Below are 27887 nucleotides of genomic sequence, written 5' to 3' on the forward strand. Positions count from 1 at the left end.
ATTGTGTTAATATATTACAGTATATTAAATAAAAAATAATTGCCTTTTCCATATATCGGAAAATATGTGACAATAATGTACATTTTTATATTTATGGAAATGTATGTAATAATACAATTTGGACCAATGTCTGTGTCATATATATATATATATATATATATGGAAATAATACATGTGCCTTGATATATAGGGGAAATATATACAGTTACACACACACATATTTATTTTATTTGGTTATATATATATATATATATATATATATATGTTCGAATAATATTGTTTGTTCTTGTAAAGCGAAGAGCCCCCATACGACAAATGTCTTCTGTGTTACCACATTTAAAAGAGTACGCATTAATCCAGTTTTAATTTGCTACACTCCAATCTTATAGTTTACTGTCTGTCTGAGTTTTTACCCACATGTTTACACAGAAGCAGCGTTCTTGTCAAGTTGCACGGGCTTCTTTTTGTCTAACGGGGCTCTCTGACAGAGCCGTCACCACGATTGGTCAACTGCCACGTCAATCAAAATACCCAGCACGCGATTGGTATAAATGAGTCGCTCCGCTCCGCCTTCCCTCCGCGTTCGGAATACTTCCGCTAAGCCACCATGCCCTGCGGAAGTTGAATTGTTACAGTCGGACACTGTGGAAACACTGGAGTGGTCGCGCGAAGGTGGCGAATTAAGAGTCGTAAACACACTGTAGGCGCCTAGGACGGGGCGGAGAGAGGGTTAACTAGTTCATAAGCCCCACAGACCCACGTAAACAGTGAGAGAAGGGTTTCAAACAGCGCCCTAAACCCCCGTCAGGTCCCGTGTGTGTGGGCGCAGCGAGGCGGGAGGAGATGGAGCCCTCGCCGGCTAAGGGTAAAGCGCAGGGTCGCCTTCTGGTGTCCACCAGCCTGGACGCCAAAGATGAGCTGGAGGAGGTAGGGATCGACTCATTCCCATCGGCCGTCAACATACGTGTCAGTGCGTCCTTCACAGCACACATTTGCGAAGAAAAACATGGGCAAAACTAAGTGCAGTAACAAAAGGACGAGCAGAATAGAGAAGTTGACACTTATTAGACTTGTAGAACAGGGCTGGTAGTTGCAGGGATGGCTTTGTAGTCTTTTTATTATCTTATTTGGTGATTCAAATGTAAAAGAAGGAGTTGTGGCAGCCGTGTAAACATGATGTGTGCTGAACATACAATGATGTTATCATGTCATACATGTAGTAAATGACAGCTGATGGTGTCAGTGACTCTCCATCTGCTGGGAAAGGTATTAAAAATTGATGCACTCATTAAATTGAGATTAGACTATTTATGCATAAACTATTGTTGGAATCTGCAATGTTATTTTGTTTTTGCTGTTTTTCCGCATGGCATTAATGCATGCATCCATGTTGCTCTGTACTGTACTCACCAGTTGCTGTGTGTGTGTGTGTTTCAGCGACTGGAGAGATGTGTAAGCATCACCACATCTATAACCAATGGGCTGTCAGAACGGGAAGCCAATGATGCTCTCACTGCTCATGTGAGTGTTTATCAATTACACACACCTATGATAACATATCAGGATTCACACATCATAAAAACCTGGGTACATCAGGGAATTTTAAAACATAGAATGGAATTTTAAAGTTGTGATTTTTTTTTTTTTTTCAGGTCTGGAAAAATAATGGAAATGATTAAAATGCCAAAAAGACATTTCTGTAGAATTTAATCACCTAAATGTTGTTCCTTTTGAGTGCTTGTGTAGAGAAGGACCTCGTGTCCACAAAACTTTAAGATATCTGTTGAATACATTTGTATACTAAATATGGTCATTCAAATCTATTACTTGATATAGAAATGGACATCTGCTCCACTAATCTCTATAAAATAAATGTTGAGTTAATTTACATTTTTTTCATGCTTGTTATTAATCAGCTGTAAATGAAGAAAAATTCACTGGTCAAAAAGTTTGGAAACCCTGTTATCCTATACATGCAATTCATATGAATAATCTCCTTTGTTATTCATAATGTAGAGACAAGCTTTTAAACTTAAAAAAAAAATGCTAATTTAACCAGTGACGTGCTTCATTGAAATTGAGAATATAGTTGTGGCAGAAGAATTTTACTTGGCACATACTGGAAATTCTCTGCTACTACTTAAGCTGTGACTATCTAAATTAATTTACAAAACAGTTACTACATAAAAATATGGATGTAAATGTCCATTAAAAGTTATTAAAGCAAATGGATTAAGCATTATCCTTCTGCCAGAAAATCTATTGCTTGGAGTTAAAAAAAACAATAATATTTTGAAATACTGTCTTATTACAGTTTAAAATAACTGTTGTCTACTTGAATATATTTTATCAAAGCTGAGTTTTCAGCATCATTATTCCAGTCTTCAGTGTCACACGATCCTTCAGAAATCATTCTAATAATCATCATAATATGCTGATTTGCTGCTCAAGAAACATTTTTTGTCAGACAGCATAACATTTAGTTAACGCATGTTGAGCCATGGTGCTCTCTTGGTACGTGGGATCGAATCTGGCTTGCAACTTGTAATTTTCTGATCCCTTGTCTTCTTGTCAACATTTCATTCATGACTGACTTTAACTTTGAGTTCAATAAAAATGGATAAATGGACAAAATTCACTTTAAACACTGAAGAAATTGGCTTCATTTAGAACCGATGATGATGGTGATGTTTAAGATGATGTTTTAATGGAGATGCTGTGTGTCTTCAGGTGTGTAAGGGTCCACAGCAGCATGAGGAAATATGTCTGGGTCTCTTCACGCTCCTGCTCACAGAGCCCCCACAGGCACAGAGGGTATGTTGATGCTTCATACATGAGATCTGATTCATATACATACATACATGCCACAGAAAGATCTTCTACTCACACTATTCTCCCAGAATCCCACCATTAACATAGTATTGTGTCCTGCAGTGCTACAGGGACCTGACGTTGGTGAATCGGGACGGCATGAATGTGGTGCTCATGAAGATCAACCAGATCCTCATGGAGAAGTTCCTCAAGCTGCAGGACGTGTGCCGTACACAGGTGGGTTCCCGTTTGACGTCATTTGCACTGGTTGGGATCAAAGGAGCGATTGATTAGTGTTATTTTAGTATTTTCTTATTAATATTGAAATCTTTTTTTTTTTTTTTTTTTTTTTTTTTTTTACATTTTAATTTTAGTTTAGTTTTTTAGTCATTTTGTTGTGTGCTTTTGTCATTTTTGCTTAATGTAATGTAAATGATGTCTCTTGACGTGAAAAGGTTGCACCCGGTGAGCTACTGGTGCTACATGTTGCTATATTTACTGCAACACAACTTGTAAAATAAAACACTGATACAATGACCACAGCTACTCAGAGAGCTTACAGGTGGCAGTGGATGTAAGTGTAGGCGTAAACCAAATGTCGTACCGTCAGTTTTTCCCCGAAAGGAGTCTAAACGTTCTCGGATATTGAGTGAAATCCACGTTGAGATCTAAATTAATTTACAAAACAGTTACTACATAAAAATATGGATGTAAATGTTCATTAAAAGTTATTAAAGCAAATGGATTAAGCATTATCCCTCTGCCAGAAAATCTATTGTTTGGAAGGAGAAACTCCTTTAGTGTCTGACAAGCGTCCACATGTTTACATCCTGCCAGAATGGTATCCAGAGCTAAAGACGCTGGTCTTTAGGAAGTTTTATTTGTCCACAGGCATCTTCCCATTCTTTTATCCACTTCTTATCGCTAGGAAAGCAGTGAAGCATTACTTCTCTTGTTGCTCTTCGACTGAAAATTACAACCAAAAGCTGCACAATGTGGCAGTGTGTCAGTATTTTATTTTCTGAGTTGCACTTCAGTAAAAATAGCAACAAGTAGCTCACAGAGTGCAACCATTTCACGTCAATAATATAATGGTGCCCCCCATAGTCCAAAATGTGTATAAAACAATATGGATTTTTGGAAGTATTTTATGAGTATTTTGCTTTGTTATATTAAAGGAGAAGTTCACTTCCAGAACAAAAAGTGTAGATAATTTACTCACCCCCTTGTCATCCAAGATGTTTGTGTCTTTCTTTCTTCAGTCGATAAGAAATTGTTTATGAGGAAAGAAATTCAGGAATTATCTCCATATAATGGACTTCAGTGGTGCCCCCAAGTTTGAACTTCCAAAATGCAGTTTAAATAATCCCAGCCGAGGAAGAAGGGTCTTATCTAGCAAAACGATCTGACATTTTCTAAACAAATTGACAATTTATATATATACTTTTTAACCTCAAACGCTGGTCTTGTCTAAGTCTGCGTGAACTGTTTTGTTTTTTTTTTTGTTTTTTTTTGGTTCAATATAGTCAAGACAGTTAGGGTATTTCAAAAAACTCCCATCTCGTTTTCTTCCCAAACTTCAAAATCGTCCTACATTGCTGTAGAAGTATCGACCCAGTGTTTACAAAGTGAACATGCAAAGAAGATCAAACGCCCTTTACTAAAAAATGGTAAAACAGCGATGTAAGGCGATTTTAATGTTGAAGAAGAAACCGAGACGTGAGTTTTTCAACCTACACTAACTGTATTGACCTGAATTACACAGACTACGCATGCGCATTGCAGAGATGAGACAATTTGAGGTTAAAAAGTATATAAATTGTGAATTTGTTGTGAAAGTGACCATTCGTTTAGATAGATAAGACCCTTCTTCCTCCATGGGATCATTTATAGCCCTTTGAAGCTGCATTTAAACTGCATTTTGGAAGTTCAAACTTGGGGGCACCACTGAAGTCCATTACATGGAGAAAATCCCTGAAATGTTTTCCACAAGAAACATAATTTCTTATTGACTGAAGAAAGACAGACATGAACATTACGGATGACAAGGGGGTGATTAAATTATCTGTGATTAAATTAAGTTTTGTTCTGGAAGTGAATTTCTTTAAAGGCGTCATTGGATGCAAAGTTCACTTTTACATGTTGTTTGAACATTATTGTGTGTTGGCAGTGTATGTACAAATCTACCCTATAATGATAAAAATCCATGCAGTGGTTTTTAATTAACCTGTAAAAATAATATCCCCTTTTTCAAATCGAGCCGTTCTCAGATGCCTGTCGGTGTGGCGTCACACCGGCAGAGGCGGCTCCTACGATAGTTGATTGACATGAGCGTCTTACCTCAGACCAGCTGTAACAATCCAACCTTCATTGTTTCGATGCCGGAGCAGGGATGCAAATTAGACAAGAATATCTCAGATTGAGCAATTGAGGTGTTGTGTTGCGGGATATAATAATGAACACAGTGGTAGACATCTGAGCTGCTGAAGATGCAGTGGATTACATTTGTTTGTGAAGGGAATGCACCTCCCGATCTACATATATCCGTCCATGCTCGTGCAAGTCATGCATGATCCAGCTTCACTTACAGCAGAAGTGGGTATAAGGGTTTTATTTGTAAATCTTTGCGATCACCTTTCCTAATAACGTGGCTAAACGCGGCTAAAGTAAACAGGCTCGTCACTCCACAGAGAGAAGAGAGGGGCGGGGCGAGCAGAGCTCATTTGCATTTAAAGGAACAATCCCTCAGAATGGGTGGAGTTTTGCAGAGCTCATTTTGACAAGGTTTTTACCTTGTGGGTGTTGTTTTACACAAACATTGAGAATTTTTAACCAAAGTATATTATAGACTTTTCATTAAGACCCTAAAGAATCATATCAATTTGTGGAAAATGGGCATCTGATGACCCCTTTAAGCCATACAAGTCTTAATATTTAGCTTCAATTTATTTTTATTTTAGTTTTTAATAATTTTAGCACTTCAGCTTAAACTTAATTTATAGCGGTTTCCAAAGCAACATTTCTAATTTCCCTTCAAGTTTTCCAAGTTTATCATCTTATCATTTACATTTGATTTGATTTCATTTGGTGTTTGCATTTTTTTTTTTTTTTTTTTTTTTTTTTTTTTTTTTAAATAGTTTTAGTTTTAGTTAACAATAACAGCGTTAATGACGTCTCATCTTCTGTGTGGGCAGCTGGTGTGGTTGGTCAGAGAGCTAGTGAAGAGCGGAGTCATTGGAGCAGATGGAGTTCTCATGACGCTCATGAAACAAATCGCTGGTGCGTTCATACATAATGCAAATGATGCTACATATTTACAGCATGTCCCTATATCATGTCTAACCTACGTCAATCTGCAGGGGGAGACATCTCCAACAAAAACCTGTGGTTGGCCGAGAACGTGTTGGAGATCTTATTGGAGCAGAGGTGAGAGGTTTTGAGTCAAATAGCATGCAGTGTGATTGTTGCACTGTGGGCGATAACTACGTCCATGCAAATAGACCAGTGTAAGTTTCTAATCAGTTTCATGAATGTGTTTGTGTGATGGATAGAGAGTGGGTGCTGAAAAGTGGGATGCTGGTGGCCATGTCTGTGTACACCTACCTGAGGCTCATAGTGGATCATGGGACACCTAACCTGTTGCCCCTCAGACAGCGAGAGGTGGACTTCTGCATCGGACTGCTCAGAGAGAGGGTGAGAACTGGAAATACTTCAAATCTTTTAAGAATCAATTGCAATGTGGACTTTCAACCCGTTGATCCCCATTGAAGTCTGCTATAAAAAGAAAAATCCTGGAATTTTTTCCTCAAAACCCTTAATTTCTTTTTGAATGAAGAAAGAAAGACATGGTGGGTGAATAAATTATCAGGCAGTTTTAATTCTGGAGTGAACTCATCTTTTAAAGTGGATAGTGAGGAAAAACTGGTCAACGTTTGCATCTCGGGATATACCTAGTAGTTATCCAACATGTTCCTACACATTGAGCTGTGTTGCAAAACTTTGAAATTGATTTACAGCATATCTTAATTCACTTGTCTGTATAAAAGGCAATAAAGGCCAGGAATGAAAAGAAAGATAAATGCTTTTTATTGAGAGTGACTCACCATAGACTAATTTCAAGGGCGCTCCCCCTGGAGCCGGCAGAGGTGAAGTGTCTTGCTCAAGGGCACTAAAGCAGGATTGTGATGCCTGTATCTGGGTCAGCAGTTCCCAAGAGAACACTTGGGATCTAACTTGTGACTTGGGCTTGAAGCAGCTGTGATTAAATTAGGCTGCCAGCAATTATTCAACAGATTTGTAGACACTGTGAAATCGAAATTGACTGTACGTACCTTATGTAAATGTTCCTGGCCTTTTGTTGCACTGGGGCTAACAGTAATTTTACTAAGTAAACAATGGTTACATGACATGCAGGTAAACAAACTAAATATTTCTATCTATAATATACACTGCTGTTTAAAAGTTTAAGATCAGTGATCTTTTTTTAAAGATCAGAAGATTTTTTTTTTAATGCCCAACAAGGCTGTATTTAGTTTTCAAAAATACAGTAAAAACAGCAATTTTGTGAAATATTATTACAATTTAAAATAACTGCTTTCTGTTTTAATAGATTTTAAAATGTAATTTATTCCTGTGATCAAAGCTGAATTTTCAACATCATTACTCCAGTCTTCAGTGTTACAAGATCCTTCAGATGTCATTCTAATATGCTGATTTGCTGCTCAAAAAAACATTTATTATCAATTTTAAAAATCAGTTGTTGCCTAATAGTTTTGTGGAAGTCATGATGCATTTTTACTAGATTATTTATCTAATAGAAAGTTCAAAAGAACAGTAAGATCTCTTCTGCTCTCCAAGCCTGCATTTATTTGATCCAAAGTACAGCAAAAACAGTTTTGAAATGTTGAAATATTTCTACCATTCTACCGTTCTATTTAAATCTAATCTAATCTTTATTCCTGTGATTTCAATGCTGAATTTTTGGCATGATTACTCCAGTCACATAATCCTTCAGAAGTCATTTTAATATTCTGATTTGCTGCTCAAAAACTATTATTATTATTATTATTATTATTATTATTGTTGTTGTTGTTGTTGTTGTTGTTGTTGTTATTAATATTATGTTGAAAACAGCTGAGTAGAATTTCTTCAGGTTTCTTTGAATATAAAGTTCAGAAGAACAGCATTTATCTAAAATAAAAAATATTTTGTAACATTATGTTTATCATCACTTTTGATCAATTTAAAGCATCCTTGCTGAATAAAAGTATTAATTTCTTTAATTTCATTCCCTAAAAATTAAAAAAATAAATTACTCCAAGCTATGAATGGTGTAGTGAATAATGTTACAAAAGCTTTTTATTTCGGATAAATGCTGATCTTTGGATCTACGTTTTAAAATATATTCAAATAGAAAGCAGTTATTTTAAATGGTAAAAATATTCTATTATATTATATTATATTATTAGTATATATTATATTAGTGCTTTTGCTGTATTTTGGATCAAGTAAATGCAGGTTTGATAAGCAGAAGAGACTTCTTTAAAAACATAAAAAAATGGGACTGGAAGTGTATTTGAAATACCCTGTTTCCATCCAATTCTAATGTATAAAACATTATTTTTCATCTTATGTTGCTGTTCAGTGGTGTTTCATGTTTATGTGTTTGTGTTTTTTAACAGTTCATGGAGTGTTTTATTATTGGGAGGGATCTGGTCAGACTCTTACAGAATGTGGCTCGTATTCCTGAGATGGAGTTGTTGTGGAGAGACCTGCTGCACAATCCTCAGACCCTTAGCCCACAGTTCACAGGTGTGTGGGAGAGAATTTCTACAGTAATGTATCCGTTTTGGACAGAAATGGTGTGCACAGTACAATCTGTGTATGTGTTAATAAATTGGTCTGTCTTGTCCTGTCCTGCAGGTATATTGCAGCTCCTCACCTCTAGAACCTCACGCAAGTTTCTGGCCTGTCGACTCACCCCTGACATGGAGACCAAGCTGCTGTTCATGACCTCACGGGTAAATACACACAAACACTGACACTGAAACCACAATACATTTATGACTTGAAAGGCAAACACTCTTGCTCTCCCTGGCTGCAGGTTCGGTTTGGCCAGCAGAAGCGCTATCAGGACTGGTTTCAGCGGCAGTATCTGTCCACAGCTGAAAGCCAGTCGCTGCGCTGTGACCTCATTCGTTACATATGCGGTGTGGTTCATCCATCCAATGAAGTTCTGAGCTCTGATATTCTGCCACGCTGGGCGATCATTGGATGGCTCCTGACTACATGCACGGTAGGCAAATACTAAAAACCTTTGACCTTTGTCATTTTGGAGTGCATATCAATGCTAAATTTTAACTCCGTCACTCTTTGCAGTCTAATGTTGCTGCATCTAATGCCAAACTGGCCTTGTTCTACGACTGGCTGTTCTTCAACCCAGAGAAAGACAGCATCATGAACATCGGTAAGAGAGGCAGGAAGCCATTTTTGAGTCATTTAGATTTGACTTTATCTACAAACCAGGGCTCTCTGCTTACTTTTCTTTTTAGGAGCACAGTCAAAATTTCAGGAGCACTTTTTAATCAATCAAAAAATCTGTTAAAAAATGTGCCTTCCCATTACGAGGTGATATTTGGCTCCTATAAGTGATTTACAGGAGAATTTTGTTTTTACCTTTGTAATAGAATTTTTCTAACTTTATTAAAAGTATGTCATCTTCAGTGTCCAATTTTTACATTTTTAAAATTTCTAATTAAAACAACAGAATAAGAATAAGTTACCAATCAAATGAAATCAGTATTAACAAAATTCATTTGTACTGCAGAGGACACAAAAGTGGCTTGTAGGTGTATTTTCATATGTTTAATGAGGCTCAGAGGTGGCATGAGTTCAATCACATTCATGAACTCATGTTGAGACTAAAGTTTTAAATTTTTGAATATAGAAATATTAAATGATTTCAATAACTGAAAAGATACTTTAAAAATGAAAGTAAAACTGCCAGTAGGTGGTGGCAAGTCGCTAATTTTAATTACTGAATCATTCATTCATTTGATTTGTTCGAGTAATTGATTAATTTAGCAATAAATCAAGTGAGTGTCTTTATGAATGGGAAATTGAATCACTGACAGATTCGTTTAAAAACGCACATTCATTCATGAACAAAACGCCGATGTGTTTGAATGGAGACGCGTGTTGTGACTTGTTTCAAACTATTTTTGCAACAAAATAGAGCAAAATCAGGCAAAAGTGTTATAGTCAGACAATGTAAGTCACTTAAAATTAACGTCTTGTTTATTTAACTGTTGTATTAAATCAATATCTCATTTGCAAACTCCCTTAAAAATCATTAAAAGCTGTCACTCATCTTAGTTCATTGCGATCTCACAAAGTTCCATTATAATCAACAAAGCTCTCTCAATGAATCTCTTATTTACACTCTCTCTACACATTACTCAGCGTTGCAAAAACACAGAAACCTTTGATGCTCTCCTCAGTGCAAACACAAATATGCTGATCTGGTTACTCACACTGGGGCTCCTAAATTTTTTTTCATAGTGGCACACAGTAGTTTTCAGTTGCAAATGTGACTGAAATGGTTACACTGTACAGCCCTGTTTGCCTTTACTCAGTCACTGATGCTCTGTTTTTATTTGTCCTTTATCTGTCTGTCTCTTTCTGTCTCTCTCTTTCTGTCTCTCTCTCTCTCTCTCTCTGACTCTTGCTTTTTCAGAGCCAGCCATTTTGGTGATGCATCACTCCATGAAGCCACATCCTGCTATAACAGCCACACTACTGGACTTCATGTGTCGGGTGAGAAACTCTTTCTCAGTTCTTACTGTATCTAAGAGCCTATTAATTTCCCACACATTAGTGTGAGTAATGGTCACAAAAATAGTACAATCAGATACACAGTTTAAAACATCAAATCAAAATGGAACCAGTTACTTGGATTATGGTGGAAAATTCATCTATACACATTATTGTAAAAAAAAAAAAAAAAAGTTTTCATACACTAGTGTAATGACTTTCCATTTGAAATGACACTTTACTATAAGATATTATTTGTTAACGTTAGTGCATTAACTAACATCAACTAACAATGAGCAATACATTGCAGTATTTGGTAACACTTTAAGGTGTCCTTGTTACACGCTGCATGTACATACTATTATAATATGTACATCTACTATAATAACAGTTAATTATGCATAATTGCATGCAAGTCACCCTAAGACAAACCCTAATCCTAACCCTAACCATGTAGTAAGTACATGTAGTTAGTTAATATTACTCAGTACTTAAATGTATAATTACACTGTAACAAGGACACTTTAAAATAAAGTGTAGCCCAGTATTTTCTTAATCTTTGTTAACATTAAATAATAAAAAATACAACTGTTGTTAGTTCATGTTAGCTCAGGTGTCTTAAATATTAACATATACAATTTTTTTTTTTTATTGATTAAGATTGATAAATGCTTTAGAAGTCATTTTGTCAAAGCTTATTGTCAAAGAGAATAGAAATATGGGTTTCACTTTACAATAAGGTGTCATTTGTTAACATGTATTAACTAACATGAATGAACAATGAATACACTATGACTTGTTAATTTGTAAGGTAACACTTTACTTGAAGGGGTGTGCATAAGACTGACATGACATCTTCATAATCATGACATGACACGTCATGAATATGAAGGAGGTTTTATGCATGTTTATGACAACTGTCATTGTGTCATTCGCTCTGTTATGTCCTTTTTAATGCAAAGATGACATTGTTTAAGATGCCTTTTTTATGACATCTTGACATAAACCAATACATCATAACATGTCAGTGTCTTTGTCATGACAACTTCACATTGCCAGGACAAAATAACCTGTCATAAATCTGTAATAAACATGACATAGCAGATTAATTATCAAACAATAAAGTACCTAGCTTTGTGGGTTAACATTAAACTGTCATGTGGTTGGTTTGGACACTGGCTGTCATGAGGCCATTACAATTGTGTCATTAATATTTTTCTAACCACTTTTTATAGTGGTACAAATAGTCAAATTTGTACAAATTTGTCATTAAGATGTCATGAAGTGCTAATAATTTTATAGCAGTGTCATGAATTTTTTTCCTTGACCTCAGCTACAGTGGTACAAGTTAAACTTGTCATTAAAATGTCATTAAGTGTTAATACTCTGTCAAATTATTTTATAACGACATCATGAATATTTTTCATTTCATAATGTTTTTTTTTAGTTCCCTCCAACAGAAGGTCAGATAATAGACAATTTCAAAAGCCGTAAAAAAAAAAAAAAAAGATGAACAGGTGTTAGAGAAATAAAATCAATCATCCGGTAATAATAATTAAATGGGTAAAATAGTTTTTTATTGCATTTGCAGAGCGATTCACCCGTGGTTGTTGCGTATTATTTATTTGTTTTATTTTTTTTTATCACTGGAAATCATTCCTCTTGAACAGTTAATAGACTGGTCCTTCTTATCTGGCCTGATAACAAATAATTGCCCAACATGTGCAAATGCATTTCTTAATGTTTTTCCATTTTTATCATTTTATTTCTTTACAACAAAAGATTGGTTCACTTTCATATTTTTTTGAACAGAAGCTGTCATATACATATATAGTATATAACATATATTGCTGTCATATAGTACAACATTGTCTTGGTAATGTGAAGTTGTCATGACAAAGACACTGACAGGTTATGATGTATCGGTTTGTCAAGATGTCATAATAAAGGCATCTCAAACAATGTCATCTTTGCATTGAAAGTGACATAACTGAGCCAATGACACTTAATAAACCTCCTTCATATTCATAACATGTCATGTCACGATTATGAAGGTGTCTTCAGCCTTATGCACACCCCTTCAAGTAAAGTGTTACCATATGTAAATTCTGTCATTCATTGTTAGTTGATTCACAGTGCATTGACTAATGTTAACTAGCACAACTTGTGATTTTAATAATGCATTAGAAAATTCTGAAATTAACTATGATTAATACATTCTGTAGAGGTATTGTTTATTCTTAGTTCATTTTAATGTAGTTAACTAATATAAACTAATGAACCTTATTGTAAAGTGTTATTAAATGTTTCAGACAGTTTAGAAATATTTATATTCAATATAAAAATGTTGACTTAAAAAAATGTGTATATATAGATGTATATACAGTATCTCACAAAAGTGAGTACACACCTCACAATTCAGCAGTCATTTTAGTATATCTTCTCAAGGGACAATACTACAGGAATGAAACGTGTCAGTGTGCAGCTTGTATAGCAGTGTATATTAACTGTCCCCTAAAAAGAACTCAACATACAGCCATTATTGTCAAAACAGCTGGCAACAAAAGTGAGTACACCCTAAGTGAACTTGTCAAAACTGTGTCCAAAGTGTCAATATTTTGTGTTAGCACTATTGTTATCTAGCACTGCCTTAATCATTCTGGGCATGGAATTCACCAGAGCTGAACAGGTTGTTGCTGGGATCCTCTTCAAATCCTCTATAATGACATCATGGAGCTGCTGGATGTTACACACATGGTGCTCTTGAGGATGCCCCATAGGTGCTCAGTAGCGTTCAGGTCAGATCACCTTCACCTGCACCTTCCTCAGCAAGGCAACTGTCATCTTGGTGGTGTGTTTGGGGTCATTATCATGTTGCAGCTCCCCAGTACCAGCAGCACTAATGCAGCCCCAGAGCATGATGCTACCACCACCATGCTTGACTGTAGGAGAGACACAGTTTTCTTGGTACTCCTCACAAGGGCATCACCACACATGCTGGACACCAACTGAGCCAAACAAGTTTAACTTAGTCTCATCAGACCATAGGACATGGTTCCAGTAATTCATGCTCTTGGATGATAATAACCAGTAATATCAGAGGACATTCTGTGTGTTGTGAATTCCAGTCTTTCGTGGTTTAACTCGCCTTCTTATTCTGCTTTAGATCATCCCAAACTTTTTCCCTCCTCTTGAGGGTCAAGTGCGACAGGGCGTCTTCAACTCTCTCAACTTCATCATGGAGAAGAGAGTTCTGGCGTAAGTTTCTCTCACACACACTCGTTAACGTGTGCTCATACAGACACTTCATCAAGAATGCCATCAATGTCTTTCTTCTAGTTTAGAGATTCCGTCTGCATTATGTTTCTGATTTTCTCTCTCACTCTTTCAGTCACCTAGCACCTCTGTTTGACAACCCTAAACTGGACCGTGAGTTACGGTCTATGCTGAGAGAACGTTTCCCAGAGTTCTGCAATTCCCCCTCACCACCCACAGAAGGTCAGAACTCCACACCACTGATTTATGGCCAATCATGTCAAAAACAAAAGCTTGAAACCAGTTTAGTCCACCAGAAAAATATACAAATCAGGAATTCTGCATTTCTGCATACTGTGATTTGGGATGCACTTAAATTTGCATAAATCTTGATGAATCTCTTTTGCTGGGAAGAGGGATTTCTGACCATTTTTGTGTAGTTCAGGATAAATGTGATGCCAAAATGTCACGTCACCACACTTTTTAAAAAAAAAAAAGGTTGTATACTGCTCAATACCAGAGAGTCTTTTGTTTTGAGATACAAATTTAAGTCTTACTACACAGTTTTCTACTTTCCCCTCTCACCAGTAAAGTAAATACTTCGTAAGTAGAAATATGAAGTGTGTGCAGTGGTCCTCAGTGTTTCTGACTGTTTGTCAAGAACTATATTTGAAGGCCCTCAGAGATATTTCTGGTTTTAGTTACAAAAAAATTAAAATTAAACTAAATAAACTAAATTCCTGTTCAGGAAACATTTGTTATTGGCTTGCTCAGAAATGGTCTCAAACGTCTTTTCTCAGTCAGAAAACGTTAGTATAGGCAGTTATTATCATCAGTATTTAAAACAGATCAGCATTTATCTGAAATAAAAAGCTTTGCATTGAAAGTGACATAACTGAGCCAATGACACTTAATGACAGTTGTCATAAACATGCATAAAACCTCCTTCATGTTCATAACATGTCATGTCCTGATTATGAAGGTGTCTTCAGCCTTATGCACACCCCTTCAAGTAAAGTGTTACCATATGTAAATTCTGTCAAAAATTAAAATTAAACTAAATAAAATTAAAATTATATATATAAAAAATAATTTAAAAGCATGAAATATACATATTTTTAAAACATTTTAAGAATTAAATATTATTCATTATGTATATCTATTAATATTATATGAATATTTAATTAATACAATAAATGGAATAATTAGTGTAGTTCTAGAAGTTAATCTTTTAACTTCTATATTACCAGCGAATTGACAAGTCATTTGTGTTTTTTGTTTGTTTGTTTTTGTTTTTAAATACAGCAATTAAAATATTTTAGAACTTGACGTGAATAGTAATATTTATATTTATTATAACATTTTATAGTAATATTTTATTAATTTCTGTAATTTTTTTTTTTTTATTCTATTCTGCTCACCAAGCCTGCATTCATTTGTAATATTATGAAATATAATTTTTTAAAATAACTGCTTTCTATTTGAATATATTTTATTGTAATTTATTCCTGTGATCAAAGCTACATTTTCTGCATCATTACTCCAGTCTTCAGTGTCATATGATCCTTCAGAAATCCTTCTACTATTCTGATTTGCTGTTCAGGAAACATTTATTATTGTTATTATCATCAATATTTAAAACAGATCAGCATTTATCTGAAATAAAAAGCTTTTGTAACATTGCGCACTATACCAATAGAGTCTGTGTTTTTTTATTTTTGAGCAGTAAATCAGAATATTAGAATCATTTCTGAAGGATCATGTGACTGGAGTAATGATCACAGGAATAAATTACATTTTAAAATATATTCAGATAGAAAACAGTTATTTTAAATAGTAAAATAGTAAAAAATAATAATTCTAAAAAAATAATAAACTGTTTTTGCTGTGCTTTGGATCAAATAAATGCAGGCTTGGTGAGCAGAAGAGATGTATTTAAGAAACAATCTTACTGTTAAAAAACTTTTATTAACTTTTATTCTGTTATTCTGTTTTCTCTGTTCACACTTTTACACTGGTAGTGTAAAACTCTGTAAACATTAATATCCAGCAAGGATTATATCATTACAAGCTTCAATCTAAAAAGTCAGTGGAATAAACTTTTGCTTAAGTTATGGCATGTTTTAATGTTATTTTTTCTGTATTTTTTGTAGTAAAAATGGAGGAATCTGTTCCCTTGGAGATGGACAATCATGTGCTTGATAAGGAGGATGGTTGCTATGACAACACAGATGCTACTTTCAGTGATGATGAGGAAGAATTGAACAACAAGGGTAAGATGTTTGCGGTAATGGCAGATACACTTTAGCTCAAGCTTTCAGATCAACCTATTAGGAGTACAAGGCTCGGCTTCACAGCGTGATTTCGGTTGGAGTGGAGCTCATGTTCTCTGCTTTAGTATTTAATCATGACAGAATCTAGATCAGTGGCTCTGGCTCAAAATGATGCCCATGACCCACTTTTTTTATTTTCAGTTCGTATCAGTGCCATCATGATATGAACCCTTGTTTATCCCAAGGTAAAAAGCGAGAGTTCAGGTTCCATCAGCTTAAGGAGACCTACATCGACGAGCCTGCTGACATCACACCTTTCGTGGACCAATTGGACGAAGCACTTAAAGAGAGGGTTCTGCAGCTGCAGAAAGGAAGGTGAGACACATGATTAATACCATGTATTACAGTTATAAGATCTCAATTGCATGAGTCTCAATTTGTGCTGTTCTTTCTCTCTCAGTGACACAGAAACACAATGTGAGGTCATGCAGGAAATTGTGGATCTTATTTTAGAGGTGAGCTTTGCTCAGGGTGAATATTTCGATATGAGCTTTAAATACTGCTTATGATACACACATATTATCATTTGTCCTCTTTCAGGAGGATTTTGACTCAGAGCAGATGTCTACTCTAGCTTCCTGTCTGGCTGAACTCTTTAAGAGCCACTTCAGAGGGGATGTGTTGCCTGAGGAGATCACAGAAGAGTATGTTTCCCTCTCTTTCTCAACTTCCTGTCAAGTCAGTTTGCACATTGTTTAGTGGTTACCACTAGTGTTCCAGTCTGCTTTGTGTCCCGTTCAAGGGCTTGAAAACGAACTCTGAGCAGAATCGATATTTTAACGTTTCTGTTCTTGTGTTCCTCTGTATTATCATCGTTCCGAAACCGGTTTGAGTAGGAAAAATAATGGTGAATATTTTTATTTTTATTTTTTTGTACTTTTTAGCTATTATAATAATAATAAAGTGCAGCGGTTGCTTTACTCAAAAAGAAAAAGAAAAAAAAAAACAGGAAGAGATCTGGTGTCTGCTGTGCTGTAGTCACAGCAATACAGCATCATCTTTTCTAGATTTTGGCCAAATGTAGGCTACTAAACAAAAGGACAAAAATCTGTTAACACTTTAAAGACAATAAAGTATTTTTTTTTTTTATTATTATTATTTAAAAATGTTTAAAAAACGCTACTCATATAAAGTTGCATTTTGAGAGGAAAAAAAACCATAAGTCACATAGGCTCAGGTCACTTTTTTTTTTTTTTTTTTTTACGTTAAATAATTTAGAAATAATGGAGGCTAAAATGCCGGAGAAGCAAAATGTTTACAAACATAAACAGTTATTAGTTTCCTTTTCTCCACAACAAATCCTCTGAGTTAAGGCTGTGTGTTTAGGCTATAAAAGCATCAATCCAAAAACATTAAATTAATTTAAAAATATTTAAGGTGTTGCCTACCTCTCTCATTCGGCACGAATCCAAATGTTTCCATGTTTGCAACGTACCTGGATGCTAAAATATTATTAATTATATAATAGGCTTTGTACTTCACTAGCATCAATGTAAAACATCATCTTTCACATATATATACTATATCAGCACAGTGAGGCGGTGGTCATGCTGAACACAACAGATTGTACAACGTAGCAGTGTAACTTTTTATTTCTCTTTAACTGTTTTTTATCTTGATAATGAACAGGCTGCAACATCGCAAAAATATATCGTGTCTGTGTGCTCGTGAGGCACCGACACGATGCTCATAACAAGGCTGGTTGGCCATACAGATAAAAGCAATACATCATTCAAAACTGTCAAGCTTTTGCAAAATAAAGAAAACTAGCCTACTTTCTGCCGTGTCGTTTTCCCTTCCTTGAACCTTGGATAGCATCACAATAAACTGAAACTCAGCAGATTTTTTTCTTTCGCTTTGCTAATCTGTCAGTGATTTAAGTGGAATATTTCATGTTTAGGCCTATATATTCCTTTTTATGTAAGTCTATAGTTTTATTCTGTTTTCTCCATCCACAGAAGCAGGTGCATGTAATCTGTTGAATCCATACACTATCCTCAGATAAACTCTAACGCCAGTGCATTGCCATTGCGACTTACCCATGATGCGACTTACCACAGCTGAGCGTGGGCATTTTACTCATTGGATGCGTCAGCTCACATTTGCATAGGCCGTACTACTTGAATTTCAAATATGAAATGTAACGATAAAATAACGTTATTAACCGGTTGATGGCCATTTGAAAGTTTTGATTCTGTTCGGAACTTTAAAATTTGATTTAGTTTCTGGTTCTGTTCCTGTCAATTTTGTTTGTTTCCTGTTTTGTTCTTTGAGCCGGTTCAGAGCCCTGGTCCTGATTCTGTTCCCCTCTACATTTTCCTGTCACTATTGTTGATTTTTTTTTTTTTTTTTTTTTTTTTTTTTTTTTTTTTTTTTAAATGAAGAGGCTAATGGGTTGCTCTGTGTGTGCAGGTCATTGGAGGAGTCCGTGTGTAAACCGGTGTGTCTGATCTTCAGAAACTTGTGTCAGATGCAAGAGGACAACAGCGGCTTCTCTGTCCTGCTGGACCTGCTCGCAGAGCTGTACCAGAAACAGCCGAAAATCGGTTATCATCTGCTCTACTACCTCAAAGCTAGGTAGGGTCGAACAGGTCAAATAATATCATTCAAGTGACAAGTGATGAGCAACAAGATATATTGCCAGTCGGATGGTTTCTATTTTGTTAAAGCCGAGACACAGCGAGCTGATGGTCTGCCAGTGTCAGGCTTAGTTGAACATCTGTCTGCCTACTAGCACTAGAATGACCCCGTTGATAGCTTTTTGGCCAATTGAGCATGTTGAATTGGCAGCAAAGTCTGCCGTTGAGGGAGATCGCTTTGATTGGCTGTTTAGTGTAGCGAAGCAGTATGGAAGTAATGAAAACAAACTCAAGAGAGCAGACATAGAAGGCTGTTCTCATTGTTTATCAGCATTCCTTGTAGGGGTAGGCATGAAATTTACTTCCACAAAGAAATTTGTCCACTGGTAGAGATTTTGGACTATCATCTCTATCATGGTTACATGCTCACATGATTTTGTGCTACGTGATCATGAAAACGTATTGTTTGCATGCATTTTTAAGCATTGTAGTTTAAAAACAAGTGATTTTAAACTGTTGAAATGAAATGGGCAGTAAAAGAGAGTTCATTTCGCTATATGCACACACTGTCGAGAGACTGTTTCTGAGCGCTGTCAGAGAGGTGCACACACGTGAAGACGTGTTCATAGAGCGCAGGAGTATTGGGTAACAGTAACAGAGTTATTTTTGCCGCTTTATAGGCCTTGAACGGTTAAAGAAGTCCACTTCCATTTACAGATAATGTACTCACCCCCTTGTCATCCAAGATGTTCATGTCTTTCTTTATTCAGTCGTAAAGAAATTGTGTTTTTTAAGGAAAACCTTTCAGGATATTTCTCCATATAATGGACTGATATGGTGCCCCGAGTTTGAACTTCCGAAATGCAGTTTAAATGCGGCTTCAAACAATCCCAAAAATGGTTGTAAACGATCACAGCCGTGGAAGAAGGGTCTTATCTAGCGAAACGATCGGTTATTTTTATAAAAATGATACAGTTTATATACTTTTTAATGTCAAGTGCTCGTCTTGTCTTACTCTTCGCGACCTCCCGATCTGTTTTTTTCTAGTTCATGACAGTTAGGGTATGTTGAAAAACTCCCATGTCATGTTCTCCCTTAACTTCAAAATTGTCCTATATTGCTGTTGTACCTTTTTTGTTAATGGTGTTTAATCACCTTTGCATGTTCACTTTGAAGCTGCATTTAAACTGCATTTTGGAAGTTCAAACTCGGGGCACCATATCAGTCCATTATATGGAAAAAAAAATCCTGAAATGTTTTCCTCAAAAAATACAATTTCTTTATGACTGGATGACAAGGGGGTGAGTACATTATCTGTGAATTGTTGCTCTGGAAGTGGACTTTAAATATTTACTTATTTTATTTAAGTAAAAGTAAACAGCTGAGAAAGAAAACACGCGTGTAACAGTATATTGCATCCGGGCAGCTCTTAAAGTGACAGCAGTCTAATATTCCTGCTGTATGTCATTCATGTTAATCAAAGCAACTGCTCTTGACCAAATCACTTTTGTAATTAAGAAGAAATGTATATTTAATTTACACTGTGAAGAATATGCAGTGTTTTGTATGTTTGAGAACTTTATATGTATGTAGCATTTCTTAGTTATTTGTTCTAATGTAGTTATTTTTGTCTTATTACTTGTAATTAGTTTCTTAGTGACTGACTGTTTACTGGTTTTCAGTGAGTTTGAGATTTTTCATTTAGGCTTGTATTAGCTTTCTGTGATATTGACACTGGTGATAAATTATGATTTTTTTTTTTATTTTGATACCTTATTTAAAGCAAAAATAACTATATTGCAAGCATGCGTCTAGGATAGTTTAAAAGAATTCAGGTCTGATTGAATCCATTTAGAAAAAGCACATTGATTTTAAATTATCCGAGACCCGAGGTCACAAATACTGAGCCCATGACTAAAGCACTCGACAAGGTTTTGGACCCAAACCTACCTTGATCCAAGAAGACCTGTGAAGACCTCTAATACGGAGCATATATTTAATTAAATTACACCCTGTGCAGTTTGATTACAAAAAAGTCCCTTTAGGTAAAGCCATTTCACTCGGCGGCCATCTTTGAAATGCCTCTCGGGCAGGCAAGTGCAGCTCCTATCTCTTTGAATGGGAAAGCATCAAATTCTCCAGAACTGTTCACCAACCTTAAGATTGAAATTCATATTTGAAATCACCAATGAAATCTGACAACAAACTGCCTCATAAATATCATCCCTTATGCTCCAGTAGTGTTAAAAAAAAAAAAGCATATTTTTCAGGCATGCGCAGTACTGAGTGCACGTCTCAGAACGCTGACTGTTTTATAGCAACCGGGACTTATAACGGCAGCTGCAGTGACGCGCTGACTTGCATCGTTGCATCTTTCCCAATTCAAAACTATACGAGTGACAAGTCTTTGGTATTCTATAGTCTTTGATTACACTAAACCATATTGGAAGGTCAATAATCAGTTAATTATGCAATCCTACTCTGAACGCTCTGTTTTCATAGTAGACTGTTTTGTGCATCTTTGCAGCAAAGCGGCATCGGGGAAGATGAGCCTGTATGAGTCCTTTGCTCAGGCCACGGCTCTGGGTGACCTGCACACCTGCTTGATGATGGACATGAAGGCCTGTCAGGAGGATGATGTGAGGCTCCTGTGCTACCTAACCCCTTCCATCTATTCAGAGGTAACGCACGTCGTACTTCAACACCATGTGCCTGCAATAGAGGCTTTTACAGCCTTGTTTGACCTTTTCTGTGTCTGCAATTTACAGTTCCCAGATGAGACACTGCGTAGTGGAGAGCTCCTCAACATGATCGTGGCTGTCATTGATTCAGCACAGGTTTCAAATATAAACTTTTAAATGGGAAAGTTCACCCAAAAATTGAAAATTGCCATTTACTCACATTTGTGTCATTCCAAACCCATAAGACTTTGACTCACCTTTGAAAAACAAATGAAGATATTTTAAAGAAACCTGGGAAATTTTTTGTCCCATCATTAAAAGACTATTACAACAAAACGCTGATGCTTCACAATGAATCATTTCATTCATGAAGATGAACAGATTTAATTTAGGCTGGTATTCAAATAAAAACACTGATCAACACACAGAGTACATCAAATATGGTAAAAAGAAGCTTAGTCTTGTTTGACGCACGAGAACCTCATTGATTCTCTCATTTCAAGCGAGTACTATAACATACATTTTTGGCTGAACTGTCTCTTTAACACTGATTAAATTCAGATTAATTTTTCTTCTTATGACTTCTAACCTCTCCTTCTTGTTTTGGCCTTACAGCTTCAGGAGCTGATGTGTCATGTGATGATGGGAAATCTGGTGATGTTCCGTAAAGACTCAGTCCTCAACATCCTCAGTAAGTTTACAGTGGTTTTCAAGCTCTTATGGTTCTCCATCTGACACCATAAGTTTCTGTTCGAATTATATGGTTACACCAAACAAACCAAATGCCAGATTACGAAATTAATGGGGGCTTGAGATAAAAGTGCCAGTCAAATCAACAAAAATACCCCCCAAATTCAAGATAAGGGTGTAAAAAATGCCTTTGCGTAATTAAATCTATTACAGATGTTGTAATTAAAGTGAAATGTTGACATGAATACAAAATTAAGTGCATAACATGAACCCCTTCAGTGTTTTTTGCTCACTTTATAATTTATTACCAGTTTGAATAACTTTTATGCTACTAAACTTTATGCTACAGGTAACAAGGTACGAGGTAACTCTGTACTTATGCCTACATCATGCATGACCTTTCCAATGTGACTACGTAATGCGTGAAGTCAAGCTCATGCAAGACGAGTATTTGTTGTTAAAGAAAAAGTGTACAAGTTTTTATTATTGATTTATTTTATTTATTTATTTATTTATTTATTTTTTTGAAAATGACCAGTCATTTTGCTAGATAAGACACTTATTCCTCAACTGAGATTGTGTAAACCCTTTTGAAGATGCATTGAAACTGCAATTTGGACCTTCAACGTGCTGATCCCCATTGAAGTCCACTATATTGAGAAAAATCCTGAAATGTTTTCCTCAAAAAAACTCAATGTCTGTCTTCCTTCAGTCAAAAAGAAATGAACATCTTGGATGACATGGGGGCGATTAAATTATCAGGAATTTTTCATCCTGACAAATGTGGACATCAAACAGACTCTGCGTTAAAAGCTCTTGTGTGAAATCTAGTGTGTGTGTCTGTCTGAATGTATCAGACATTCTTCCATTGCTTTGTGAAGCTAATTTTGTTCTGTGCATCTGTGTGTTATAGTTCAGTCTCTGGACTGGGAAACGTTTGAGCAGTACAGCACATGGCAGCTTTTCCTGGCGCACAGTATCCCTCTGGAGACCATCATCCCCATTTTACAGCACCTCAAATACAAGGGTGAGCATCTCTCTCCATAAACACACTGTCACTCTTCACACACTCAGTCCACCAATAATCCTCTATCTCCACACGCAGAACATCCTGAAGCTCTGTCCTGCCTCCTGCTGCAGTTGCGCAGAGAAAAGTAAGTATTTTCACTCAGATGTTTAATAATCTTGTCTGTTGTGGGACATGGTCATCATTTTTTATTTTTTTTTTTCTTTGTGTTCTGCTGAAGGCCGAGTGAGGAGATGGTGAAGATGGTGCTGAGCCGACCTTATCACCAAGAGGATCAGTTCACCACCAGCATCCTGCGGCACTGGGCGGCGAAACATGACGACCTGCTGGGAGAACACATCAAAGCCCTGCTCATCAAGAACAACAACATGCCCCGTAAACGACAGAGGTAATGACACATCCAGCCCTCCTGTGACCTCAGAACTAAAAGATGGGTGCTGAGTGTTTAAAGTCCCAGTGAAATCAAAATTGAAGTTCTTTGGCTTTTAGTAGGAGTATGTTACCTATAAGCTCGTGTGCTCCAAAACAGTGAAAAAATCTTGCATTTAAAAGATATAAGCATTAAAAACTTGTGGTTTCTAACTTCAAAGGTTTTGATTACATCACCCTGTACTTCAGCTTCTCATCAAACTTTCTGTCCAGTTAAATGCTCTCTAGTATCCAAAGCATCCTGCCCACTACACTATAAATAGACACTGAATCTGTGGCTGAAACTGGTCACTTTTTCACAGAATTAGTATTTTCTGTAGGGTGAATGGCACGTAGTGAACCATAAAGGGTATAGGGAACGAGTATAAATATGCTTTCCGTTGGGGCGAATGAAGTCCGGTTTCATGCTGTGTCATAGACCATAAAAAGTATTTGACACATTTGAATTCTACACATAATGCAATCTTTTATAGCGATATGGATGAGATTGTGTCAAATGCCGTCTTTACCGAGCTCAGCAGCTCTGGCCCAAGCTGTAATAAAAACTAAAAGCAGTTGGCTATTGGCTAAACATGAAATAGGTTAAATATTTATATTGTAAAATTAACGAATATTATGAAGATCTTGCCAGTGGGCCAGTTTTCTGCCTACTCATTATCTTGACTTGTAAGTATGATGGCAATAAGACAGAAATATTTAACAGCATCTTTTATTTAAGCCTCAGTAGCAAATAACCAATATTGCTGAATTTTCATTTATTTCACAGATCTATTATTAAATATATTTCAAATAAATTATTAAACATGCTTCTGTGTTCATGCAAGAAATAATTGTGGAAAATACTATTTTAAGTAAATCTTTACTTGCTCTAAACATTTTGCATCTACTGAATCAAAATGATTCTCTAACTGGGAAAAAATTCAATTCACATCAAAGTACACTGCCGTTAAAAAGTTTGGGATCAGTATAATTTTAGTGTTTTTTTAAATAGGTCTCTTATGCTCATTAAGACTGCGTTTATTTGATCAAAAATACAGAAAAAAATGTAATATTGTGAAATATTGTTACGATGTAAAATAATGTTTTTCTATTTTAATATACATTTAAAATGTAATTTATTCCTGTGATGCAAAAAGCTGAATTTTCAGCATCATTACTCCATTCGTCAGTGTCTGAATGAATGAAAGTTAAAAGAACAGCGTTTATTTAAAATGGAAATCTTTTCTAACAATATTCACTACTGTTCAAAAGTTTGGAGTCATTACATTTTTATTCTTTTAAAAAAAAAAAAAAAAAAAAAAAAAAAATTATACTTTTTAGATAAAAAGTGATGGTAAAGACTTGTATTGTTAGAAAATATTTATATTTTGAGTAAATACTGTTCTTTTTACCCTTTTATTAATCCTGAAAAAAACAATATTTTGCATCACAATTGTTTCCATCATTGATAATTCTAATAATAAATCAGCATATTAGAATAATTTCTGAAGGATCATATGACTCATAAGACTAGAGTAATGATGCTGAAAATGTAGCTTTGCATCACAGGAATAAATTACATTTTAAAGTATATAAAAATAGAAACCATTATTTTATTTTGTAATAACATTTTGCAATATTACAGTTTTTTTTTTTTCTGTATTTTTAATCAAATAAATGCAGATTTGATGAGCCGCCTTTAAAAACATTACAAGTCTTACTGATTCCAAACTTTTGAATGGTAGTGTTCTATTTATACACACACTACCATTCTAAAGCTTGATAGCTGTTCACAAGTCAGTAAGTTCCCATTTAAAGAGTCTTGAACTGTATCATTCCACATCGTGAAATGTATCATACCACGTTTTCCACAAAAATATTAAGCAGTGGAATAGTTTTCAACATAATGTTTCGTGAGCAGCAAATCAGCATGTTAAAATGATTTCTGAAGGATCATGTGACACTGAAGACTGGAGTAATGATGCTGAAAATTCAGCTTTGCATCACGGGAATAAATTACATTTCAAAATATATTAAGATGGAAAACAGTTATTTAAAATCGCAACAATAGTTCACAAATATCACTGTTTTTACTGTATTTTTTATCAAATTAAAGCAGGCATGGTGAACATGAGAGACTTACATTTTAAAAAATGTTAGACCTCAAACTTTAAAAAAAAATTGTGAATTTTTAAAGAGACACATTTGAGTTGTGTTGTGTTTCTGTATAGTTTGAGGAGCTCCAGCAGTAAACTGGCTCAGCTGACCCTGGAACAGATGCTGGAACATCTGGACAGTTTGAGACTCAATCTCAGCAACACCAAGAACAACTGTGAGTTCAATATCAAACTGTATACTGTATACTTAGCAGCCTTGTTGTCTCGTTTACCATTCATATTGATTTAAACAATGTTCTCAAATTGTTCTTGTTGGTGTATCAGTCTTTTCCCAGACACCCATATTACAGGCCCTACAGCATGTTCAGGCCAGCTGCGATGAAGCGCACAAAATGAGGTGCGTTTTGCTCGATTAAAGCACAGTTATCATATATTTTATCATATTTTCCAGTTCTTATTTGACTAACTGTTCATCGTTTCTTCTGCCAGGTTCAGTGATCTTTTCTCATTGGCTGAAGAGTATGAGGATTCCTCGAAACAACATAAACCTCGACGCAAAGCCCCAGCATCCTCGCCACGATCCCGCAAGGGTGCGGCTCCTCAACCCTGCAATGAAGAGGAGAGCGCGTCCAGCAGCGCTTCGGTAAATGCACACCCACATCATGACAGCATCATATTATTATCATTTACTACTCATCGTGTGTTTAAAACGGCCTTTGTTGACTGCCCTCCAGGAGGAAGAGGATTCCAAACCCAAAGCTTCCAAAAGAAAACGGAAACCGTCTGCAGTAGGATCTGACAGCGACTGAGAGGACAAACCCTCGTCTCCACGCCAACCACACCCAGCATAACCACGCCCCCTCTGCGACTGTGACGTCACTGGAGACTACCTGCCAATCATCTGCTCCAGGGGCAGCCTGCTCAAACACTCTCCGCCTGTAGGGGCACGACTCTTTCTCTGGACTCAAATGCAGTGGAGCCTGGGAGACAAGCCTCTACTATTTCTAACCACTGGACTTCTCGGCTATTTCAAGCCTGAGAGTTTGGTTACGCGTGTGGACGGGCGCAGTGGGGGCGGCTAAGCCTGGAGAATCTACATCCGGACTGGCATAGACTGACAGATGTACAAACAAGACAAGACTGCCTTAAAGAAGAGGGTTACTTAATATTCCCCGACGGCCCACCCATTAAATTCATGGTAATGTACTTCAATTACCACTAACGGTAGCGAACCCAGACTGTAACATGAAGTACAGGGATCTTAAACTGATTAAAGATTTTACCAAGTTCAGCGGTTCATTTTGGAATAGTGGAAAGCAGATAGGGGTCTTCAGGTTCAAGCCTTTTATCTTTTCATCTTGAACAGACCTTCCCCCCCGTGCCCATCATAAATAAAGACAGACGCTCTGTGCTATTTGGACGCTGTGGCTCTTCAGAGCGGAGCCGAGACTTTACAGAGGGTCTGTGAGTTTTTATCTCATGTTTGAAATGCACAGAGGTGCAGAAAGCAGGACCGTACAAACGGAGGACTTGACTTGATGGACTTTTTAAAGAATTCTTTCTACTGACTTATTTTCATAAAAACAGATTGTAACTATGTTAAAGGACTATGATATTAATAAAAAAGGGCGGAAAAAGTTTGGTTTTCTTACCAAATGTCATGTTTGTTATTATTTTCTTGTTGGGATGAGAATAAACCTATTGGCTGTCCTCAATAATATACTACTAACACTCCAGTACTACTTAATATTTCTTTAGGTTGCAGCATGTAGATCTCTATGGCATCCAAATACCAAAAGTGCAGGGTTGCCAGATCTGTGTAATACAACTAACCCAATGGTGCTATCTTAAATATTAAAACTTAAAAACATGGCACTCCCATACCTAAAACATATATCTTACCATCACTGTTTTGCATTATTCACAATTTCAATAAACAGGATATTGCATTCTAAGGACAATTTTATAAAATCCAAATAAGCTTTACAGATTTTCAGTTCTATAAGGAAAAACCACCAGGGTTTGTACAGATACTGTAAAATGAAATTCCAGGACTTTCAAAATTTTCAAAATACTAATAAAAAATGGTTTACAACACTTAATCGTGATTAATTGCATCCAAAATAAAAAATTGTGTTTACATAATGTGTGTGTGCTGTATATTTATGTATATA

General features: G+C 36.0%; 1 protein-coding gene across 2 annotated transcripts; it reads left to right on the top strand.

The window, feature by feature from the left end:
- Positions 1-592: 592 nt before the first annotated feature.
- On the top strand, positions 593-27761 carry ints3 (integrator complex subunit 3). 2 transcript variants are annotated; one of them, XM_051136846.1, is made up of 29 exons: positions 593-927; positions 1438-1521; positions 2731-2814; positions 2935-3048; positions 6006-6090; positions 6171-6237; positions 6363-6504; positions 8493-8622; positions 8734-8831; positions 8915-9106; positions 9190-9277; positions 10547-10626; positions 13790-13881; positions 14015-14121; positions 16032-16151; positions 16397-16526; positions 16612-16666; positions 16752-16855; positions 18624-18788; positions 21318-21471; positions 21559-21627; positions 22087-22162; positions 23075-23188; positions 23267-23315; positions 23406-23576; positions 25828-25928; positions 26038-26110; positions 26203-26356; positions 26448-27761. In XM_051136846.1, the coding sequence occupies exons 1-29, from the start codon at positions 844-846 to the stop codon at positions 26520-26522; spliced, it is 3057 nt and encodes a 1018-aa protein (XP_050992803.1). In that variant the 5' UTR covers positions 593-843; the 3' UTR covers positions 26523-27761. The 2 variants fall into 2 exon arrangements, with proteins under 2 accessions (XP_050992803.1, XP_050992804.1); XM_051136847.1 differs by having other exon boundaries at positions 23409-23576; positions 26448-27759.
- Positions 27762-27887: the final 126 nt, after the last annotated feature.

This window comes from Labeo rohita, chromosome 19, assembly GCF_022985175.1.
Source record: "Labeo rohita strain BAU-BD-2019 chromosome 19, IGBB_LRoh.1.0, whole genome shotgun sequence".
Taxonomy (NCBI): Eukaryota; Metazoa; Chordata; class Actinopteri; order Cypriniformes; family Cyprinidae; genus Labeo; species Labeo rohita.

Bases quoted from the DNA above. Each gene is read 5' to 3' on its own strand.
- ints3 (XM_051136846.1), top strand. From the start codon at position 844: ATGGAGCCCTCGCCGGCTAAGGGTAAAGCGCAGGGTCGCCTTCTGGTG. The intron at 8,832-8,914 runs GTAAATACACAC...CCCTGGCTGCAG, and splicing joins TGCTGTTCATGACCTCACGG to GTTCGGTTTGGCCAGCAGAA. The intron at 23,577-25,827 runs GTAATGACACAT...GTTTCTGTATAG, and splicing joins ATGCCCCGTAAACGACAGAG to TTTGAGGAGCTCCAGCAGTA.